Source organism: Oncorhynchus masou, unplaced genomic scaffold (genome assembly GCF_036934945.1).
Source record: "Oncorhynchus masou masou isolate Uvic2021 unplaced genomic scaffold, UVic_Omas_1.1 unplaced_scaffold_1031, whole genome shotgun sequence".
In the NCBI taxonomy this organism is placed as follows: Eukaryota; Metazoa; Chordata; class Actinopteri; order Salmoniformes; family Salmonidae; genus Oncorhynchus; species Oncorhynchus masou.
The window spans coordinates 109,637-130,636 of NW_027000005.1; the positions used below are offsets into that span (position 1 = coordinate 109,637).

Here is a 21,000-nt window from a genome sequence, read left to right on the forward strand (position 1 = left end):
AGAGACAGAGAGAGAGAGACAGAGAGAGACAGAGAGAGACAGAGAGAGACAGAGACAGAGACAGACAGAGAGACAGAGACAGAGAGTCAGAGAGAGACAGAGACAGAGAGTCAGAGAGAGACAGAGAGAGAGCGAGAACGCGAGAGAGCGAGAGCGAGTCAGGTGAAAACTTTATTGGGAGGAACATTTAGAAGGTCATGACAGTTGTATGCTTAGCAGTGGTGCAGAGTGGGACATGTTGTGCTGAGGGACATGTTGTGCAGAGTGGGACATGTTGTGCTGAGTGGGACATGTTGTGCTGAGGGACATGTTGTGCTGAGTGGGACATGTTGTGCTGAGTGTGACATGTTGTGCTGAGTGGGACATGTTGTGCAGTGAGGGACATGTTGTGCAGTGAGGGACATGTTGTGCAGAGTGGGACATGTTGTGCTGAGTGGGACATGTTGTGCTGAGTGGGACATGTTGTGCTGAGTGGGACATGTTGTGCAGAGTGGGACATGTTGTGCTGAGGGACATGTTGTGCTGAGGGACATGTTGTGCTGAGGGACATGTTGTGCAGAGGGACATGTTGTGCTGAGTGGGACATGTTGTGCTGAGTGGGACATGTTGTGCTGAGGGACATGTTGTGCTGAGGGACATGTTGTGCTGTGTGTACCAACTGGTGCTCCAAAAGCAGCAGACACTCCTGCAGCCGCTCCAGCTGATACAAAGTCCCTCTTCTCTGTGTCTCTACGGAAATACTCAAAGATCTACACAGAGAGGGAGGACATGTTAAGACACACACAGTGAGAGAGAACATGTTAAGACACACAGTGAGAGAGAGAGAACATGTTAAGACACACAGTGAGAGAGAGAACAAGTTAAGACACACAGTGAGAGAGAGAGAACATGTTAGACAGTAGATACCACACATTAAACACCAGACTGTACAACACCCTCCTACCTTGAAGTCCTTCTTCAGGGAGGTACTGCGTCCCTGGGAGACTCCTGCTGCCACCACGGCACCAGAGTGGATCATGGGACCTTCCTACAGGATTATGGGTAGGGAGACAGAGGCCGTCAAACACAACACACACACACACACACACACACACACACACACGGCCGTCAGATACACACAGACACTGGTTGGTCACATCATTAGTCAGTCTGTATTCCACCTCATTAGTCAGTCTGTATTCCACCTCATTAGTCAGTCTGTATTTCACCTCATTAGTCATGTCTGTATTCCACCTCATTAGTCAGTCTGTATTCACCTCATTAGTCAGTCTGTATTTCCACCTCATTAGTCAGTCTGTATTTCACCTCATTAGTCAGTCTAGTATTTCACCTCATTAGTCAGTCTGTATTTCACCTCATTAGTCAGTCTGTATTCCACCTCATTAGTCAGTCTGTATTTCACCTCATTAGTCAGTCTGGCCGGTTCACCTCATTAGTCAGTCTGTATTTCACCATTAGTCAGATCTGGAGGGTTCCACCTCATTAGTCAGTCTGTAGGGTTCCACCTCATTAGTCAGTCTGTATTCCACCTCATTGTCTTGATAGTGTGTATTTCCACCTCATTAGTCAGTCTGTAGATTTCACCAAATTAGTCAGTTGTCTTGATAGATGTCATTAGTCAGTTGTCTTGTATGGTTAACTCTTAGTTGTCTAACACAGAAACCTGATGTGGAGGGTTAACCTCATTAGTTGTCTTATAGATCACCTGGCTGGTTGGTCACCTCATTAGTCTTGATAGATGTGGAGGGTTCACTCTGGTCTTGATAGATGTGGAGGGTTCACCTCATTGTGGGATAGATGTGGAGGGTTAACTCTAGTTGTCTTGGTAGATGTGGAGGGTTAACTCCTCCTAGTTGTCTTGGTAGATGTGGAGGGTTAACTCCTCTAGTTGTCTTGTAGATGTGGAGGGTTAACTCCTCTAGTTGTCTTGATAGATGTGGAGGGTTAACTCCTCTAGTTGTCTGAGATGTGGAGGGTTAACTCCTTTAGTTGTATTGATAGATGTGGAGGGTTAACTACTCTAGTTGTCTGAGATGTGGAGGGTTAACTCCTTTAGTTGTCTTGATAGATGTGGAGGGTTAACTCCTCTAGTTGTCTGAGATGTGGAGGGTTAACTCCTCTAGTTGTCTTGATAGATGTGGAGGGTTAACTCCTCTAGTTGTCTTTAGATGTGGAGGGTTAACTTAACTCCTGTAGTTGTCTTGATAGATGTGGAGGGTTAACTCCTCTAGTTGTCTTGATAGATGTGGAGGGTTAACACCTCTAGTTGTCTTGATAGATGTGGAGGGTTAACTCCTCTAGTTGTCTTGATAGATGTGGAGGGTTAACTCCTCTAGTTGTCTTGATAGATGTGGAGGGTTAACTCCTCTAGTTGTCTTGTAGATGTGGAGGGTTAACTCCTCTAGTTGTCTTGATAGATGGAGGGTTAACACCTCTAGTTGTCTTGATAGATGTGGAGGGTTAACTCCTCTAGTTGTCTTGATAGATGTGGAGGGTTAACTCCTCTAGTTGTCTTGAGATGTGGAGGGTTAACTCCTCTAGTTGTCTTGGAGATGTGGAGGGTTAACTCCTCTAGTTGTCTTGAGAGATGTGGAGGGTTAACTACTCTAGTTGTCTATTTGATTAGATAGACATTCACTTCATCTGTTTTCCCTGATTTAGTTTTCCTCCAATTTGTGGTTTGGTTGTCTTTCAGTTTGGTGTTGGTTTTAATTTTGTTTGCCTGTTCCTGGTCAATTCAGTGGGTCTCATGGTTGGTCTCTCTTGAATCCAGTTGTGGAGGGTTATGGACACTGTGGACACTGTTGTTCTTGCAACATTAGATGTGGAGGGTTAACTCCTAAAACCAGTGTGTCTTGATAGATGTGAGGGTTAACTCCTCATTAGTTTCTTTGATAGATGTGAGGGTTAACCAGGACTCTAGTTGTCTTACCATCATCCAGATGTGGAGGGTTAGCCCGACTCACCACAAGTCTTGATATGGAGGGTTACACTAAACTCTAGTACACACAGACACACACAGACAAATCGTAGGGTTGCAGACACACACAGATTGTCTTGTAGTACATGGAGGGTTAACTCCAGCGAGTAGTTGTCTTGAGTAGATGTGGAGGGTTACACTCCTCTAGTTGTCTTGACCTATAGATTATGGAGGGTTAACTGCCTCTAGTAGTCTTGATAGATGTGGAGGGTTAGTCTCTCTCAGTTTGTCTTGATAGATGTGGAGGGTTATCCCACTTCCTAGTTGTCTTGATAGATGTGGAGAGGTTAACACCCCAGTTCAACAGACTTGAGGGAGAGGAGGGAGACTCTAGAGAGAGAGAGATGTGGAGGGTCTACCTCCTCTAGTTGTCTTGGTAGATGTGGAGGGTTAACTACTCTAGTTGTCTTGAGAGATGTGGAGGGTTAACTACTCTAGTTGTGTCTCCCTATTTGATTGTTAGACATTTGTTCATCTGTTTTCCCAGAGGGAGAGATTTAGTTTTCCTCCAACTTTGTGGTCAGAGGTGAGCCAGATGTTCTTTCAGTTTGGTGTTGGTTTTATTTTGTTTGCCTGTTCCTGGTCAATTCAGTGGGTCTCATGGTTGGTCTCTCTTAGAATCCAGTTGCCTCAGTTGCTAGGCAACATTCAATGGACACTGTGGACACTGTTGTTGCTACCCCAGGGGCAACAGATTCAGTAGACACTCCAGACAGGAGAGTGTCTTACAGAACCCCTCCTAAAACCAGACACAACAGACTGTTTCCTTTTGGTTGTTGCCAGTGACTCTTCGTTAGAGACTTCTTCTGTTCCGAGTGACATTAATGGTTTGCTTGCCTCAGACAGTGGTTCCACCTCAGGGTCAACAGACTGAGAGAGGAGCCAGAGAGACTCAGAGAAGACCTGAGTTGAACCAGGACTCGTTGTTCTATCAAGGTCACCACCAGCCAGAACCAACAGACCATCATCCAACATCCACTGAGCACAGTGGTTCAGCCCGACTCACCACAAGACAGTCTAATGACATACCACACACACACAGATAAACTCATACGTACATACAGACACACACAGACAAACTCAGACTGTACATGCAGACACACACAGACAAACTGTACTAACACAGTGGTTACATGCAGACACAGACACACACAGACAAACATGCAGACACACAGACACACACAGTGGTTCAGAGACCCCAGGGAGACAGACACTAACACAGTGGTTCACCACAGACAAACAGGGTACAGACTGTAGTCTAACACACACACACACACAGACAAAGTGGTTCACGTACGTACATATAGACACACACACCACAGACAAGACTGTAGTCTAACACATATAGACACACAGACTGACAAACACAGTGGTTCACTCACACACATCACCACCCCAGGGCCAACAGACTGTACACACACCACACACACACAGACTGTAGTCTAACACAGTGGTTCACCACGTACAGGGCCAACAGACACACACACACACACACAGACAAACTCGTCTAACACAGTGGTTCAGACAGTCTACACACACACACAGACAAACAGTGGTTCAGACTGTAGTCCCCACACAGTGGTTCACCACCCCAGGGTCAACAGACTGTACATATAGACACACACCACACACAGACAACAGACTGTAGTCGTACATATAGACACACACACACACACACAGACAAACACAGTGGTACAGATATAGACACTACACACAGACACCCCAGGGCAAACAGACTGTAGTACAACACACACACACAGACAAACTGTACGTAACACATACAGACAGACACACACACAGACAAACTCATACGTACATATAGACACACAGATCAAACTCATACGTACATATAGTTCACACACAACAGACTGTAGTCTAACACATGGTTCAGACTGTCAGACACAGTGGTTCAGACTGTAGTCTAACACATGGTTCAGACTGCACACACACTAACACATCCCCAGTGTTTACCTTTGACAGCGAGTCACCCCAGGGCGACAGAGCAGATCACACCACACACCTTCACCACCAGGGACTGTAGAACACACACACACACAGTGACCTCTGACCTATATATTATATAATGTCTGATATCTTTGCCTCATAAGAGACATCATTCAGACTGCTAACAACAACAACAACAGACAACAACAACATTTAAAAGATGTGGGTTTAGATGTGACATTAGTCTCTAACACAGTGGTTCAGCAGCCAGTGATCAGACTTTACCTTCAGTCTCACCACCCAGGGGATCTTCACTCCGTTCAGATAACACTTAATCTGGGGTATCCCACTTCCTGCTGCTCCTGGCTGAGGGAGAGAGAGATGTTAGATCCACCCCAGGGTCAACAGACTGGGAGGGAGAGAGTTCACCACCCCAGGGAGAGATGTTAGATCCACCCCAGGGTCAACAGACTGGGAGGGAGAGGGAGAGAGGGAGAGAGAGAGATGTTAGTTCTACCCCAGGGTCAACAGACTGGGAGGGAGAGGGAGAGAGGGAGGAGAGATGTTAGTGGTTCCACCCCAGGGTCAACAGACTGGGAGGAGAGAGAGATGTTAGTTCTACCCCAGGGTTCAACAGACTGGGAGGGAGACTGGAGAGACTGAGAGAGATGTTAGTTCCACCCCAGGGTCAACAGACTGGGAGGGAGAGGGAGAGAGGGAGAGAGAGATGTTAGTTCCACCCCAGGGTCAACAGACTGGGAGGGAGAGGGAGAGAGGGAGAGAGAGAGATGTTAGTTCTACCCCAGGGTCAACAGACTGGGAGGGAGAGGGGAGAGAGGGACCAGAGAGATGTTGGTTCCACCCCAGGGTCAACAGACTGGGTCAGGTGGTTCACCACCCCAGGGTCAACAGAGAGGAGGGAGAGAGAGATGTTAGTTCTACCCCAGGGTCAACAGACTGGGAGGGAGAGGGAGAGGGAGAGAGAGATGTTAGTTCCACCCCAGGGTCAACAGACTGGGAGGGAGAGAGAGATGTTAGTTAGTCTACCCCAGGGTCAACAGACTGGGAGGGAGTTCACCACCCCAGGGCCAACAGGGACTGAGAGAGATGTTAGTTCCACCCCAGGGTCAACAGACTGGGAGGGAGGGAGAGTGGAGAGATGTTAGTTCCACCCCCAGGGTCAACAGACTGGGAGGGAGACTGTAGTCTAACAGAGGGTCAACAGACTTAGTTCTCAGACCCCAGGGTCAACAGACTGGGAGGGAGAGGAGAGAGAGAGATGTTAGTTCCACAACCAGGATCAACAGACTGGCTGAGGAGAGAGAGAGAGATGTTAGTTCCACCTCAGGGTCAACAGACTGGCTGAGGAGAGAGAGAGAGATGTTGGTTCCACCTCAGGGTCAACAGACTGGCTGAGGAGAGAGAGAGAGGGAGAGGGACAGACTGAGAGTGAGACAGAGACAGAGACAGAGACAGAGTTCATCCACCCCAGGGTCAACAGACTGCTAGTCTAATTAGAGTTCCACCCCAGAGATGTTAGATCCACCCCAGGGTCAACAGACTGGCTGAGTGGAGAGGGAGAGATGTTAGATCCACCCCAGGGTCAACAGACTGGAGGGAGAGACAGAGAGGGAGAGAGACAGAGACAGAGACAGAGACAGAGAGAGAGAGATGTTAGTTCCACCCCAGGGTCAACAGACTGGGAGGGAGAGGGGAGAGAGAGGGAGGGAGAGAGAGAGACACAGACCCCAGAGAGAGATAGAGACAGTTGGATCCACCCCAGGGTCAACAGACTGGCTGAGGAGAGTGAGAGAGATGTTAGTTCTGACTGGCTGGCTGGCTGGCTGGCTGGCAGACTGTAGTCTAACACAGTGGTTCAGAGAGACAGAGAGACAGAGACAGAGAGTCTAACAGAGAGTTCACCACCCCAGGGCCAGAGAGACAGAGAGACAGTGGAGACAGAGACAGAGAGACAGAGAGAGAGAGAGAGTTCAGAGAGAGACAGACTGAGAGACAGACAGAGGGAACAGACTGTAGAGAGAGAGTGGACCACCCCAGGGATCAGACAGTCCCAGTGGGTGTAGTCTAACACAGTGGTTCAGACTGTAGTCTAACACAGTGGTTCACCACCCCAGGGACAGACTGTAGTCTAACACAGTGGTTCACCACCCCAGGGCCAACAGACTGTAGTCTAACACAGTGGTTCACCACCCCAGGGTCCAACAGACTGTAGTCTAACACAGTGGTTCACCACCCCAGGGCCATCAGACTGTAGTCTAACACAGTGGTTCACCACACAGTGGTTCAGACAGGGTCACACAGTGGTTCACCACCACAGGGTCAACAGACTGTAGTCTAACACAGTGGTTCACCACCCCAGGGTCAACAGACTGTAGTCTAACACAGTGGTTCACCACCCCAGGGCCAACAGGGGTCTAACACAGTGGTTCAGACTGTAGTCTAACACAGTGGTTCACCACCCCAGGGCCAACAGACTGTAGTCTAACACAGTGGTTCACCACCCCAGGGCCAACAGACTGTAGTCTAACACAGTGGTTCACCACCCCAGGGTCATCAGACTGTAGTCTAACACAGTGGTTCACCACCCCAGGGTCATCAGACTGTAGTCTAACACAGTGGTTCACCACCCCAGGGCCAACAGACTGTATTCTAACACAGTGGTTCACCACCCCAGGGTCAACAGTCATCAGACTGTAGTCTAACACAGTGGTTCACCACCCCAGGTCCAACAGACTGTAGTCTAACACAGTGGTTCACCACCCCAGGGTCAACAGACTGTAGTCTAACACAGTGGTTCACCACCCCAGGTCCATCAGACTGTAGTCTAACACAGTGGTTCACCACCCCAGGGCCATCAGACTGTATTCTAACACAGTGGTTCACCACCCCAGGGTCAACAGACTGTAGTCTAACACAGTGGTTCACCACCCCAGGGTCAACAGACTGTAGTCTAACACAGTGGTTCACCACCCCAGGGCCAACAGACTGTAGTCTAACACAGTGGTTCACCACCCCAGGGTCATCAGACTGTAGTCTAACACAGTGGTTCACCACCCCAGGGCCAACAGACTGTAGTCTAACACAGTGGTTCAGACTGTAGTCTAACACAGTGGTTCACCACCCCAGGGCCAACAGACTGTAGTCTAACACAGTGGTTCAGACTGTAGTCTAACACAGTGGTTCACCACCCCAGGGCCAACAGACTGTAGTCTAACACAGTGGTTCACCACCCCAGGGCCAACAGACTGTAGTCTAACACAGTGGTTCACCACCCCAGGGCCAACAGACTGTAGTCTAACACAGTGGTTCACCACCCCAGGGCCAACAGACTGTAGTCTAACACAGTGGTTCACCACCCCAGGGCCAACAGACTGTAGTCTAACACAGTGGTTCACCACCCCAGGGCCAACAGACTGTAGTCTAACACAGTGGTTCACACAGCTTGTTATTAGACTATGATTAATCAAGGCTCAATTCAAACCCCCACCTGCCCAGCAGTGTGCACTAGTTTCATACTTGCGCGCACGCAACACACACACACACACAAACACTTTGAACACTTACCTCAAGGCTACACACAACACACACACACTCCTTCAGACTGTAGTCTAAACTAACAAACAGTGGTTCACCACACACTCCTTCCAGTTTCAGACTGCATACCCACATTCCCACCCCATCTCAGACTCTTAATTAGTCGAAGAGACGCCACAATAACAGCGCCCACCATGACGAAGGCCGAGTTCAGCACAGCCCAGAGGATGAGAGAGATGGAGAGACCTCCCACCTCCGTAAACTTCTCGATGTCTGGGAGGGGGCAGAGGGTCAAGGACAGGTAACAAAAACAAACCAATCACACGCCACCACGCTGCAGGTCCAGCTCTCCCCCCGACCAACCACAGAGCAGGACACTGGACCTCTATGGCTTCATGACCTTTAACACAGAGGTTGAAGGGCTACATATTTAAATTAGTGGGGATGATTGGCAGCATTCTGATCAACAAGGTTTTGATTTAATATATTAGGATCCCCATGTAGCCCAGGCCAATGGGAACAGCTAGTGTTACTGGGGTTTGATATATTAGGATCCAGGATTAGCCCAGGCCAATGGGGACAGACTAGTGTTACTGGGGTTTGATATATTAGGATCCAGGATTAGCCCAGGCCAATGGGGACAGCTAGTGTTACTGGGGTTTCATATATTAGGATCCATTAGGTCACATGTCAGTACTCACACACACAACCAGTAGGTCACATGTCAGTACCCACACAACCAGTAGTCTAACACAGTGTTCACCACCCACACAACCACTGTAGGACACATGTCAGTACACACACAACCAGTAGGACACATGTCAGTACACACACACAACCAGTAGGTCACATGTCAGTACCCACACACAACCAGTAGGACACATGTCACCACCACACAACCAGTAGGACACATGTCAGTACCCACACACAACCAGTAGGACACATGTCAGTACCACACACAACCAGTAGGTAACACATGTCAGTACCCACACAACCAGTAGGTCACCCCATGTCAGTACTGTACACAACCAGTAGGTTCACCACCTACACAACCAGTAGGACACATGTCAGTACCTCACCACCCCAGGGTCACAACAGTAGGACACATGTCAGTACCTACACAACCAGTAGGTAACACATGTCAGTACCTACACAACCAGTAGGACACATGTCAGTACCTACACATAACCAGTAGGACACATGTCAGTACCTACACACCTGCCCAGTAGGTCACATGTCAGTACCTACACAACCAGTAGGTCACATGTCAGTACACACACAACCAGTAGGTCACATGTCAGTACACACACAACCAGTAGGTCACATGTCAGTACCTACACAACCAGTAGGACACATGTCAGTACATACACACAACCAGTAGGACACATGTCAGTACCTACACACAACCAGTAGGTCACATGTCAATACCTACACAACCAGTAGGACACATGTCAGTACCCACACACAACCAGTAGGACACATGTCAGTACCTACACACAAAACCAGTTGGTCACATGTCAGTACCCACACACAAAACCAGTAGGTCACATGTCAGTACCCACACAACCAGTAGGTCACATGTCAGTAGCCCACACACAACCAGTAGGACACATGTCAGTAGGCCAATGGGGACACACAACCAGTAGGACACATGTCAGTACCCACACACAACCAGTAGGACACATGTCAGTACCCACACAACCAGTAGGACACATGTCAGTACCCACACACAACCAGTAGGACACATGTCAGTACCTACACAACCAGTAGGTCACATGTCAGTACCCACACAACCAGTAGGTCACATGTCAGTACCTACACAACCAGTAGGACACATGTCAGTACCTACACAACCAGTAGGACACATGTCAGTACCTACACAACCAGTAGGTCACATGTCAGTACCTACACAACCAGTAGGACACATGTCAGTACCTACACATCCAGTAGGACACATGTCAGTACCTACACAACCAGTAGGTCACATGTCAGTACCTACACAACCAGTAGGTCACATGTCAGTACACACACAACCAGTAGGTCACATGTCAGTACACACACAACCAGTAGGTCACATGTCAGTACCTACACAACCAGTAGGACACATGTCAGTACATACACAACCAGTAGGACACATGTCAGTACCTACACACAACCAGTAGGTCACATGTCAGTACCTACACAACCAGTAGGACACATGTCAGTACCCACACAAACCAGTAGGACACATGTCAGTACCTACATGTTTGATCACAAAACCAGTTGGTCACATGTCAGTACCCACACACAAAACCAGTAGGTCACATGTCAGTACCCACACACAAAACCAGTAGGTCACATGTCAGTACCTACACACACAACCAGTAGGTCACATGTCAGTACCTACACACAAAACCAGTAGGTCACATGTCAGTACCTACACACAAAACCAGTAGATCACATGTCAGTACCTACACACAACCAGTCGGTCACATGTCAGTACCTACACACAACCAGTCGGTCACATGTCAGTACCCACACAACCAGTAGGTCACATGTCAGTACCCACACACAACCAGTAGGTCACATGTCAGTACCACACACAACCAGTAGGTCACATGTCAGTACCTACACAACCAGTAGGACACATGTCAGTACCTACATACAACCAGTAGGACACATGTCAGTACCTACACACAACCAGTAGGTCACATGTCAATACCTACACAACCAGTAGGACACATGTCAGTACCCACACACAACCAGTAGGACACATGTCAGTACCTACACACAAAACCAGTAGGTCACATGTCAGTACCTACACACAAAACCAGTAGGTCACATGTCAGTACCTACACACACACCAGTAGGTCACATGTCAGTACCTACACACACAACCAGTAGGTCACATGTCAGTACCTACACACAAAACCAGTAGGTCACATGTCAGTACCTACACACAAAACCAGTAGGTCACATGTCAGTACCTACACACAACCAGTAGGTCACATGTCAGTACCTACACACAACCAGTCGGTCACATGTCAGTACCCACACAACCAGTCGGTCACATGTCAGTACCCACACACAACCAGTAGGTCACATGTCAGTACCTACACAACCAGTAGGACACATGTCAGTAACTACACACAACCAGTCGGTCACGTCAGTACCTACACAACCAGTAGGACACATGTCGGTACCCACACAACCAGTAGGTCACATGTCAGTGCCCACACACAACCAGTAGTTCACATGTCAGTAACTACACAACCAGTAGGACACATGTCAGTACCTACACACACACAACCAGTAGGTCACATGTCAGTACCCACACAACCAGTAGGACACATGTCAGTACACACACAACCAGTAGGTCACATGTCAGTACACACACAACCAGTAGGTCACATGTCAGTACACACACAACCAGTAGGACACATGTCAGTACACACACAACCAGTAGGTCACATGTCAGTACACACACAACCAGTAGGTCACATGTCAGTACACACACAACCAGTAGGACACATGTCAGTACACACACAACCAGTAGGACACATGTCAGTACACACACAACCAGTAGGACACATGTCAGTACCCACACAACCAGTAGGACACATGTCGGTACCCACACAACCAGTAGGTCACATGTCAGTACCCACACACAACCAGTAGTTCACATGTCAGTAACTACACAACCAGTAGGACACATGTCAGTACCCACACAACCAGTAGGACACATGTCAGTACTACACACAGTCGGTCACCAGTAGGACACATGTCAGTACCTACACAACCAGTAGGACACATGTCAGTACCCACACAACCAGTAGGTCACATGTCAGTACCTACACAACCAGTAGGACACATGTCAGTACACACACAACCAGTAGGACACATGTCAGTACCTACACAACCAGTAGGACACATGTCAGTACCTACACAACCAGTAGGACACATGTCAGTACCACACACAACCAGTAGGTCACATGTCAGTACACACACAACCAGTAGGACACATGTCAGTACCTACACAACCAGTAGGACACATGTCAGTATCTAGACACAACCAGTAGGACACATGTCAGTACCTACACACAACCAGTAGGTCACATGTCAGTACCTACACAACCAGTAGGACACATGTCGATACCCACACAACCAGTAGGTCACATGTCAGTACCCACACACAACCAGTAGTTCACATGTCAGTAACTACACAACCAGTAGGACACATGTCAGTACCCACACAACCAGTAGGTCACATGTCGGTACCCACACAACCAGTAGGACACATGTCGGTATCTACACAACCAGTAGGACACATGTCAGTACCCACACAACCAGCAGGACACATGTCAGTACACACACAACCAGTAGGTCACATGTCAGTACCTACACAACCAGTAGGTCACAAGGGGGAGATGCGTTGTGCCGTGAGCTGTTGCTTCATTTGTTTTTAGAAACCAGGTTTGCTGATTATTTGATATATATATAAGATGGGAGTTCCATGCACTCACAGCTCTGTACAATACTGTTTCTTTGAATTTGTTCTGGACCTGGGGACTGTGAAAAGACCCCTGGTGGCATGTCTGTTGGGGTAAGTGTATGTGTCAGTGCCTTGTGTAACTTGACTATGCAAAAAATGTGGAATTTCCAAATAAAAACAGGAAGTGACAGTCAGTCTTTCCTCAACTCTGAGCCAAGACAGACTGGGCATGCATAGTATTAATATCAGCTCTCTGATTACAATGAAGAACAAGATGTGCCGCTGTGTTCTGGACCAGCTGACTATATGACTGGACAATAATCAAGATCATATAAAACTAGAGACTACAGGACTTGACCATATGACTGGACAATAATCAAGATAATATAAAACTAGAGACTACAGGACTTGACCATATGACTGGACAATAATCAAGATAATATAAAACTAGAGACTACAGGACTTGACCATATGACTGGACAATAATCAAGATAATATAAAACTAGAGACTACAGGACTTGACAATAATCAAGATAATATAAAACTAGGAGACTACAGGACTTGCTTCGTGGAGAATCTCTTTAGTAGGGACAGACCTCTCACCATCTTTACAATGATTGAATGTATAGGTTTTCACCATGACAGTTTACATTCTAAGGTAACACCAAATAATTTAGTCTCCTCAACTTGTTCAACAGCCACGACAACTAGCAACTACAGCTCATGAAGTCACTGAAAACCTTAACGTATATGGTTGATTCATCAGCATACGTGGACAAATGCTTTGTTTAATACCAGTGGCAGGTCATTGGTAAAAATAGAAAAGAGCAGAGGGCCTAGAGAGCTGCCCTGCGGTACACCACACTTTACATGTTTAACATTAGAGACGCTTCCATTAATAAAGAAACCCCTTTGAGTTATATTAGATAGATAGCTCTGAATCCATGATAAGGCAGAGGTACACTTTTACTTTCCTAAACACATTTAGAGACCAAATGTCAATGACTGAACAAAGACAACTCTAAACTGGGCCTGGTCTCTCTAGGAGTTGCCTTCCCACAATGTCCCAATGTTCCAGCACACACGCCTGTACTTAGACCAATGCCAGTTTGGCAGAGAGAAAAGGGTGAAGTTGGCTGCCAGAAAATCCATCCAGAGCCCTGCTGTAAACAAACCCATACTTTCAACTAGTGTATTTTGCATTGAGTCGTTTACATAGTTTATATGACGTTAGCGTTACAAGCTTACAACCACCAGCTATCTGCCTCCACATTGTGTGTTCGCTTCTGTCATGTTTCCAAGGGGATTATTTTTTTAAACTCTGTCTACCCAAACTCTTGATTTATTGGGAGAGTTGTCCGCCTGAAGACTACCCTCCCGGAATTGGCCAAAGAAATCCACCATGTACTGGAATTTCAGAAACTAAAACTAGACATGACTATCCTGTGGGTGAGTGAGAGGAAGGACAGTATGTTGTGGTACACAGACAAACGCTGTAGGACGGGACAACAGTGGAACATAGACAAACGCTGTAGGATGTCACAACACCATATTTTTCTACACAGACAATATTTAACATGACAGTTCAGAGTATGGAACACCTTCTGAACTGTGGGTCAGTGTGTGGGAGGATATGACCGTTCTGTGATGTGGAAGGATATGACCGTTCTGTGATGTGGAAGGATATGACCGTTCTGTGATGTGGAAGGACATGACAGTTCTGTGATGTGGAAGGATATGACCGTTCTGTGATGTGGGTCAGTGAGCGGAAGGATATGACCGTTCTGTGATGTGGAAGGATATGACAGTTCTGTGATGTGGGTCAGTGAGCGGAAGGATATGACCGTTCTGTGATGTGGGTCAGTGAGCGGAAGGATATGACCGTTCTGTGATGTGGAAGGATATGACCGTTCTGTGATGTGGAAGGATATGACCGTTCTATGATGTGTGGAAGGATATGACCGTTCTGTGATGTGGGTCAGTGGAAGGATATGACCGTTCTGTGATGTGGGTCAGTGAGCGGAAGGATATGACCGTTCTGTGATGTGGGTCAGTGAGCGGAAGGATATGACCGTTCTGTGATGTGGGTCAGTGAGCGGAAGGATATGACCGTTCTGTGATGATATGACTGTTCTGTGATGTGGAAGGATATGACCGTTCTGTGATGTGGGTCAGTGGAAGGATATGACCGTTCTGTGATGTGGGTCAGTGATGTGGAAGGATATGACCGTTCTGTGATGTGGGTCAGTGAGCGGAAGGATATGACCGTTCTGTGATGTGGGTCAGTGATGCGGAAGGATATGACCGTTCTGTGATGTGGGTCAGTGAGCGGAAGGATATGACCGTTCTGTGATGTCAGTGAGCGGAAGGGGTCAGTGATGTGGGCGGAAGGATATGACCGTTCTGTGATGTGGGTGACCGTTCTGTGAGTGAGCGGAAGGATATGACCGTTCTGTGATGTGGAAGGATATGACCGTTCTGTGATGTGGGTCAGTGAGCAGAAGGATATGACCGTTCTGAACTGTGGGTCAGTGAGCGGAAGGATATGACCGTTCTGTGATGTGGGTCAGCGAGCGGAAGGATACTCTGTTTGACAACGTAGTACTTGACCCCAGCCAGGTTCTCCACGGCGATATCTATGCAGCAGGCTATGAGTCCAGTCAGGAAGCCAATCAGACCACAGATCACCCACCGACTGATCTCCAAACACTTGAACCCCTGAGGACGAGAGGGGAGAGAAATGGGAGGGGGGGGACATCAATCAATGTCTGTCTGTCTGTCTGTCTGTCTGTCTGTCTGTCTGTCTGCCTGCCTGCCTGTGTCTGTCTGCCTGTCTGTCTGTCTGCCTGCCTGCCTGTCTGCCTGTCTGCCTGTCTGCCTGTCTGTCTGTCTGTCTGCCTGTCTGTCTGCCTGTCTGTCTGTCTGTCTGTCTGTCTGTCTGTCTGTCTGTCTGCCTGCCTGTCTGTCTGTATGTCTGTCTGTCTGTCTGTCTGTCTGTCTGTCTGCCTGTGTCTGCCTGCCTGTCTGTCTGTCTGCCTGTCTGTCTGTCTGTCTGTGTCTGCCTGTGTCTGCCTGTTTGTGTGTGTGTGTGTGTGTAGGGGTTCTCCACTTACTAAGAAGCTCATCCGTCTCTCCTCCTCCAGAAACAGCTGATTCTCACTGTTGTCATAGTCCAGACTCTGAAACACACACACACACTTTTACACCATCTATACTGCTCATAGAGACGTGGTGACCCTGGGAGGACTTTGGACTCTTGATAAAAGTACACCAACTAAAAAACAAACACATTTCAAGTAAATATAGCGCTCATTGTTTTTGGAAATCATTTGTTATGACAGACTCGGGACAACAATAAATGATAAACATTGTGTTAAGTCTCATGTATAAAACGTTGATTAGCTACGTTGAACACCCTTCAGACCAGGTTCAAGGCCTCTGATAAACATTGTGTTAAGTCTCATGTATAAAACATTGACTAGCTACGTTGAACACCCTTCAGACCAGGTTCAAGGCCTCTGATAAACATTGTGTTAAGTCTCATGTATAAAACATTGACTAGCTACGTTGATCACTCTTCAGACCAGGTTCAAGGCCTCTGATAAACATTGTGTTAAGTCTCATGTATAAAACGTTGACTAGCTACGTTGAACACCCTTCAGACCAGGTCCAAGGCCTCTGATAAACATTGTGTTAAGTCTCATGTATAAAACGTTGACTAGCTACGTTGAACACCCTTCAGACCAGGTCCAAGGCCTCTGATAAACATTGTGTTAAGTCTCATGTATAAACGTTGACTAGCTACGTTGAACACCCTTCAGACCAGGTCCAAGGCCTCTGATAAACATTGTGTTAAGTCTCATGTATAAAACGTTGACTAGCTACGTTGAACACCCTTCAGACCAGGTCCAAGGCCTCTGATAAACATTGTGTTAAGTCTCATGTATAAAACGTTGACTAGCTACGTTGAACACCCTTCAGACCAGGTCCAAGGCCTCTGATAAACATTGTGTTAAGTCTCATGTATAAAACGTTGACTAGCTACGTTGAACACCCTTCAGACCAGGTTCAAGGCCTCTGATAAACATTGTGTTAAGTCTCATGTATAAAACGTTGACTAGCTACGTTGAACACCCTTCAGACCAGGTTCAAGGCCTCTGATAAACATTGTGTTAAGTCTCATGTATAAAACGTTGACTAGCTACGTTGATCACCCTTCAGACCAGGTCCAAGGCCTCTGATAAACATTGTGTTAAGTCTCATGTATAAAACGTTGACTAGCTACGTTGATCACCCTTCAGACCAGGTCCAAGGCCTCTGATAAACATTGTGTTAAGTCTCATGTATAAAACGTTGACTAGCTACGTTGAACACCCTTCAGACCAGGTCCAAGGCCTCTGATAAACATTGTGTTAAGTCTCATGTATAAAACGTTGACTAGCTACGTTGAACACCCTTCAGACCAGGTCCAAGGCCTCTGATAAACATTGTGTTAAGTCTCATGTATAAAACGTTGACTAGCTACGTTGAACACCCTTCAGACCAGGTCCAAAGCCTCTGGAGAACCAAGGATTTACCTCGTATTTGAGTGACAGCAGCTTCTCGTTGTGAGGGATCTCCTTGGGACAGCCCCTCACTGAGTCCTGAAGGAGGGAAGGATGCATTGGTTAAGTATTAAAACAAGGCCAAGGGGGCCGTCTTCATCCCCTCTCCTTGTCTAGTCCCCAGTATTAAATCCCTCTCCTTGTCTATTCACATATCATCTGGAACACGGGATAGGTGAGAGCAGAGCCATACAGGAAGGACATTAAGTTGGTCGTACTCCCTTATACATGTAGACAAGCAGAGGAAGAAAAACATTTGAGACGATTGAGACACAGCCCAAGTGTCCATGCATTATGACACCATTATGGATCATTGCAGAACAACACCATTATGGATCATTGCAGAACAACACCATTATGGATCATTGCAGAACACCACCATTATGGATCATTGCAGAACACCACCATTATGGATCATTGCAGAACACCACCATTATGGATCATTGCAGAACCCCACCATTATGGATCATTGCAGAACCCCACCATTATGGATCATTGCAGAACACCACCATTATGGATCATTGCAGAACACCACCATTATGGATCATTGCAGAACACCACCATTATGGATCATTGCAGAATAACACCATTATGGATCACTGCAGAATAACACCATCATCAGATTATTTCTGACCCTCAGGCTCACAACGCCAACAGGCAAATCCAAATCATCCTAACAGGAACATCTAGTCCCTGTATAGTGCACTACTGTAGCCCCGTGTCCATAGTGCAGTGACCAAAAGCAGTGGCCTGTATATAGGGGATAGTATGGTGTCATTTGCAGTGTTTCCCATTAGCGCCGGCCATCGTATAAATCGCACGGTTACTATTTCCACTTCCTGATAAAAACTAGGCTACTTTTTATTTAAAAAGTGACTCGTCGGGATTTTGGCTCCACTTCCCCAAGAGTCAGATGAACTCATAGATACCCCTCTTAATACGTCTCTACATCCAGTATGAAGCAAGTTAGAGGAGCCAATGCTAACTATCGTTAATGCAATGACTGGAAGTCTATGGGACATACTAGCAGTTACCATAGATTTCCAGTCATTGTGCTAATGCTAGTTAGCAACTTCCTTCAAACTGGACGCAGAGACATAAAAATGGTATCCATGAGTGCATCGGACTGGTGAAGTAGATAAAGGGCTTCCCGAGGTATCTCTTTAAACCGTTCAATCCGCTAATCCTTCGAGCCCTCTCCCGTTAGACTGAATGACATGCATCTCCTACCATGTCAGAGCTCTCCTACCATGTCAGAGCTCTCCTACCATGCCAGAGCTCTCCTACCATGCCAGAGCTCTCCTACCATGCCAGAGCTCTCCGACCATGCCAGATCTCTCATACCATGCCAGAGCTTCCCTACCATGCCAGAGCTCTCCGACCATGCCAGAGCTCTCCTACCATGCCAGAGCTCCCCTGCCATGCCAGAGCTCTCCTGCCATGCCAGAGCTTCCCTACCATGCCAGAGCTCTCCTACCATGCCAGAGCTCTCCTACCATGCCAGAGCTCCCCTACCATGCCAGAGCTCTCCGACCATGCCAGAGCTCTCCGACCATGCCAGAGCTCTCCGACCATGCCAGAGCTCTCCTACCATGCCAGAGCTTCCCGACCATGCCAGAGCTTCCCTACCATGCCAGAGCTTCCCTACCATGCCAGAGCTCTCCTACCATGACAGAGCTCTCCTACCATGCCAGAGCTCTCCTACCATGCCAGAGCTCCCCTACCATGCCAGAGCTCCCCTGCCATGCCAGAGCTCTCCTGCCATGCCAGAGCTTCCCTACCATGCCAGAGCTCTCCTACCATGCCAGAGCTCTCCTACCATGCCAGAGCTCCCCTACCATGCCAGAGCTCTCCTACCATGCCAGAGCTCTCCTACCATGCCAGAGCTCTCCGACCATGCCAGAGCTCTCCTACCATGCCAGAGCTCTCCTACCATGCCAGAGCTCTCCGACCATGCCAGAGCTTCCCTACCATGCCAGAGCTCTCCTACCATGCCAGAGCTTCCCTACCATGCCAGAGCTCTCCTACCATGCCAGAGCTCTCCTACCATGCCAGAGCTCTCCTACCATGCCAGAGCTCTCCGACCATGCCAGAGCTCTCCTACCATGCCAGAGCTCTCCGACCATGCCAGAGCTTCCCTACCATGCCAGAGCTTCCCTACCATGCCAGAGCTCTCCTACCATGACAGAGCTCTCCTACCATGCCAGAGCTCTCCTACCATGCCAGAGCTCTTCGACCATGCCAGAGCTTCCCTACCATGCCAGAGCTTCCCTACCATGCCAGAGCTCTCCTACCATGACAGAGCTCTCCTACCATGCCAGAGCTCTCCTACCATGTCAGAGCTCTCCTACCATGCCAGAGCTCTCCTACCATGCCAGAGCTCTCCTACCATGCCAGAGCTTCCCTACCATGCCAGAGCTTCCCTACTAGCGCAAAAATAATATCATGATATTGATATCATCAAAAGTAATATCCCATCAAATCCCCCCATCACTAGAATTCACACGTTTTCAGTCATTTCAAATAGTTTATTATTGCATCTCTACACAATATCACAACACATATACACCCAATCTGGGAGGTACACACAATCTGGGAGGTACACCCAATCTAGACCCAACCTGGGAGGTACACCCAATCTGGGAGGTACACACAATCTGGGAGGTACACCCAATCTAGACCCAACCTGGGAGGTGCACCCAATCTAGACCCAACCTGGGAGGTACACCCAATCTGGACCCAATCTGGGGAGGTACACCCAATCTGGGGAGGTACACCCAATCTGGGGAGGTACACCCAATCTGGGGAGGTACACTCAATCTGGGGAGGTACACCCAATCTGGGGAGGTACACCCAATCTGGGAGGTACACCCAATCTGCATCCAATCTGGGAGGTACACCCAATCTGGGAGGTACACCCAATCTGGGAGGTACACCCAATCTGCATCCAATCTGGGAGGTACACCCAATCTGGGAGGTACACCCAATCTGCATCCAATCTGGGAGGTACACACAATCTACACCCAATCTGGGAGGTACACACAATCTAGACACAATCTGGGAGGTACACACAAGTATTCCATCCTGTCGCTGTGTATTTCAGATGAAATCAAGTCATTAGAATTTACCAGTCCACTCAAATATATCTCCTTGGACAAAACATTTCAGAACCCAGGGAGAAAGCTTCACCAGACCCCCCTCCCCCCACTAGGAGAAGGACCAATCAGAATGACCCATAGATTAACAGAACAGGGCTGGGTTGCCAAACACAGGAAGAGCTTGAAGTGGAACTAAAACTGGGCCTGGATTTCCCACACTCGTGCTTTACCAAGCCCATGACTCAGACCGGCTGGCTGTTGGTTAGTCGTCTTATTCACTGGCAGGTCATTTTGCAATGGTTAAATCCACGTTTTCAGCCTGCTAAATCAGGCTTCTGTTGATTACAG

The 21,000-nt window shown here is 47.9% G+C and overlaps 1 protein-coding gene across 1 annotated transcript in view; it reads right to left on the bottom strand.

The window, feature by feature from the left end:
* The window catches only part of clcn7 (chloride channel 7), an 85,214-nt gene that overhangs the window by 52,364 nt on the left and 11,850 nt on the right, over nt 1–21,000 (bottom strand). Inside the window, exons 3-11 of the mRNA XM_064957840.1 lie at nt 17,528–17,593; nt 16,064–16,129; nt 15,536–15,668; nt 8,633–8,752; nt 5,210–5,280; nt 4,969–5,015; nt 2,958–2,973; nt 944–1,027; nt 656–749 (exon numbers count right to left, since the gene is read on the bottom strand). Coding sequence (XP_064813912.1) covers nt 656–749; nt 944–1,027; nt 2,958–2,973; nt 4,969–5,015; nt 5,210–5,280; nt 8,633–8,752; nt 15,536–15,668; nt 16,064–16,129; nt 17,528–17,593 — 697 coding nt within the window. The remainder of the gene's footprint in view (nt 1–655; nt 750–943; nt 1,028–2,957; nt 2,974–4,968; nt 5,016–5,209; nt 5,281–8,632; nt 8,753–15,535; nt 15,669–16,063; nt 16,130–17,527; nt 17,594–21,000) is intronic.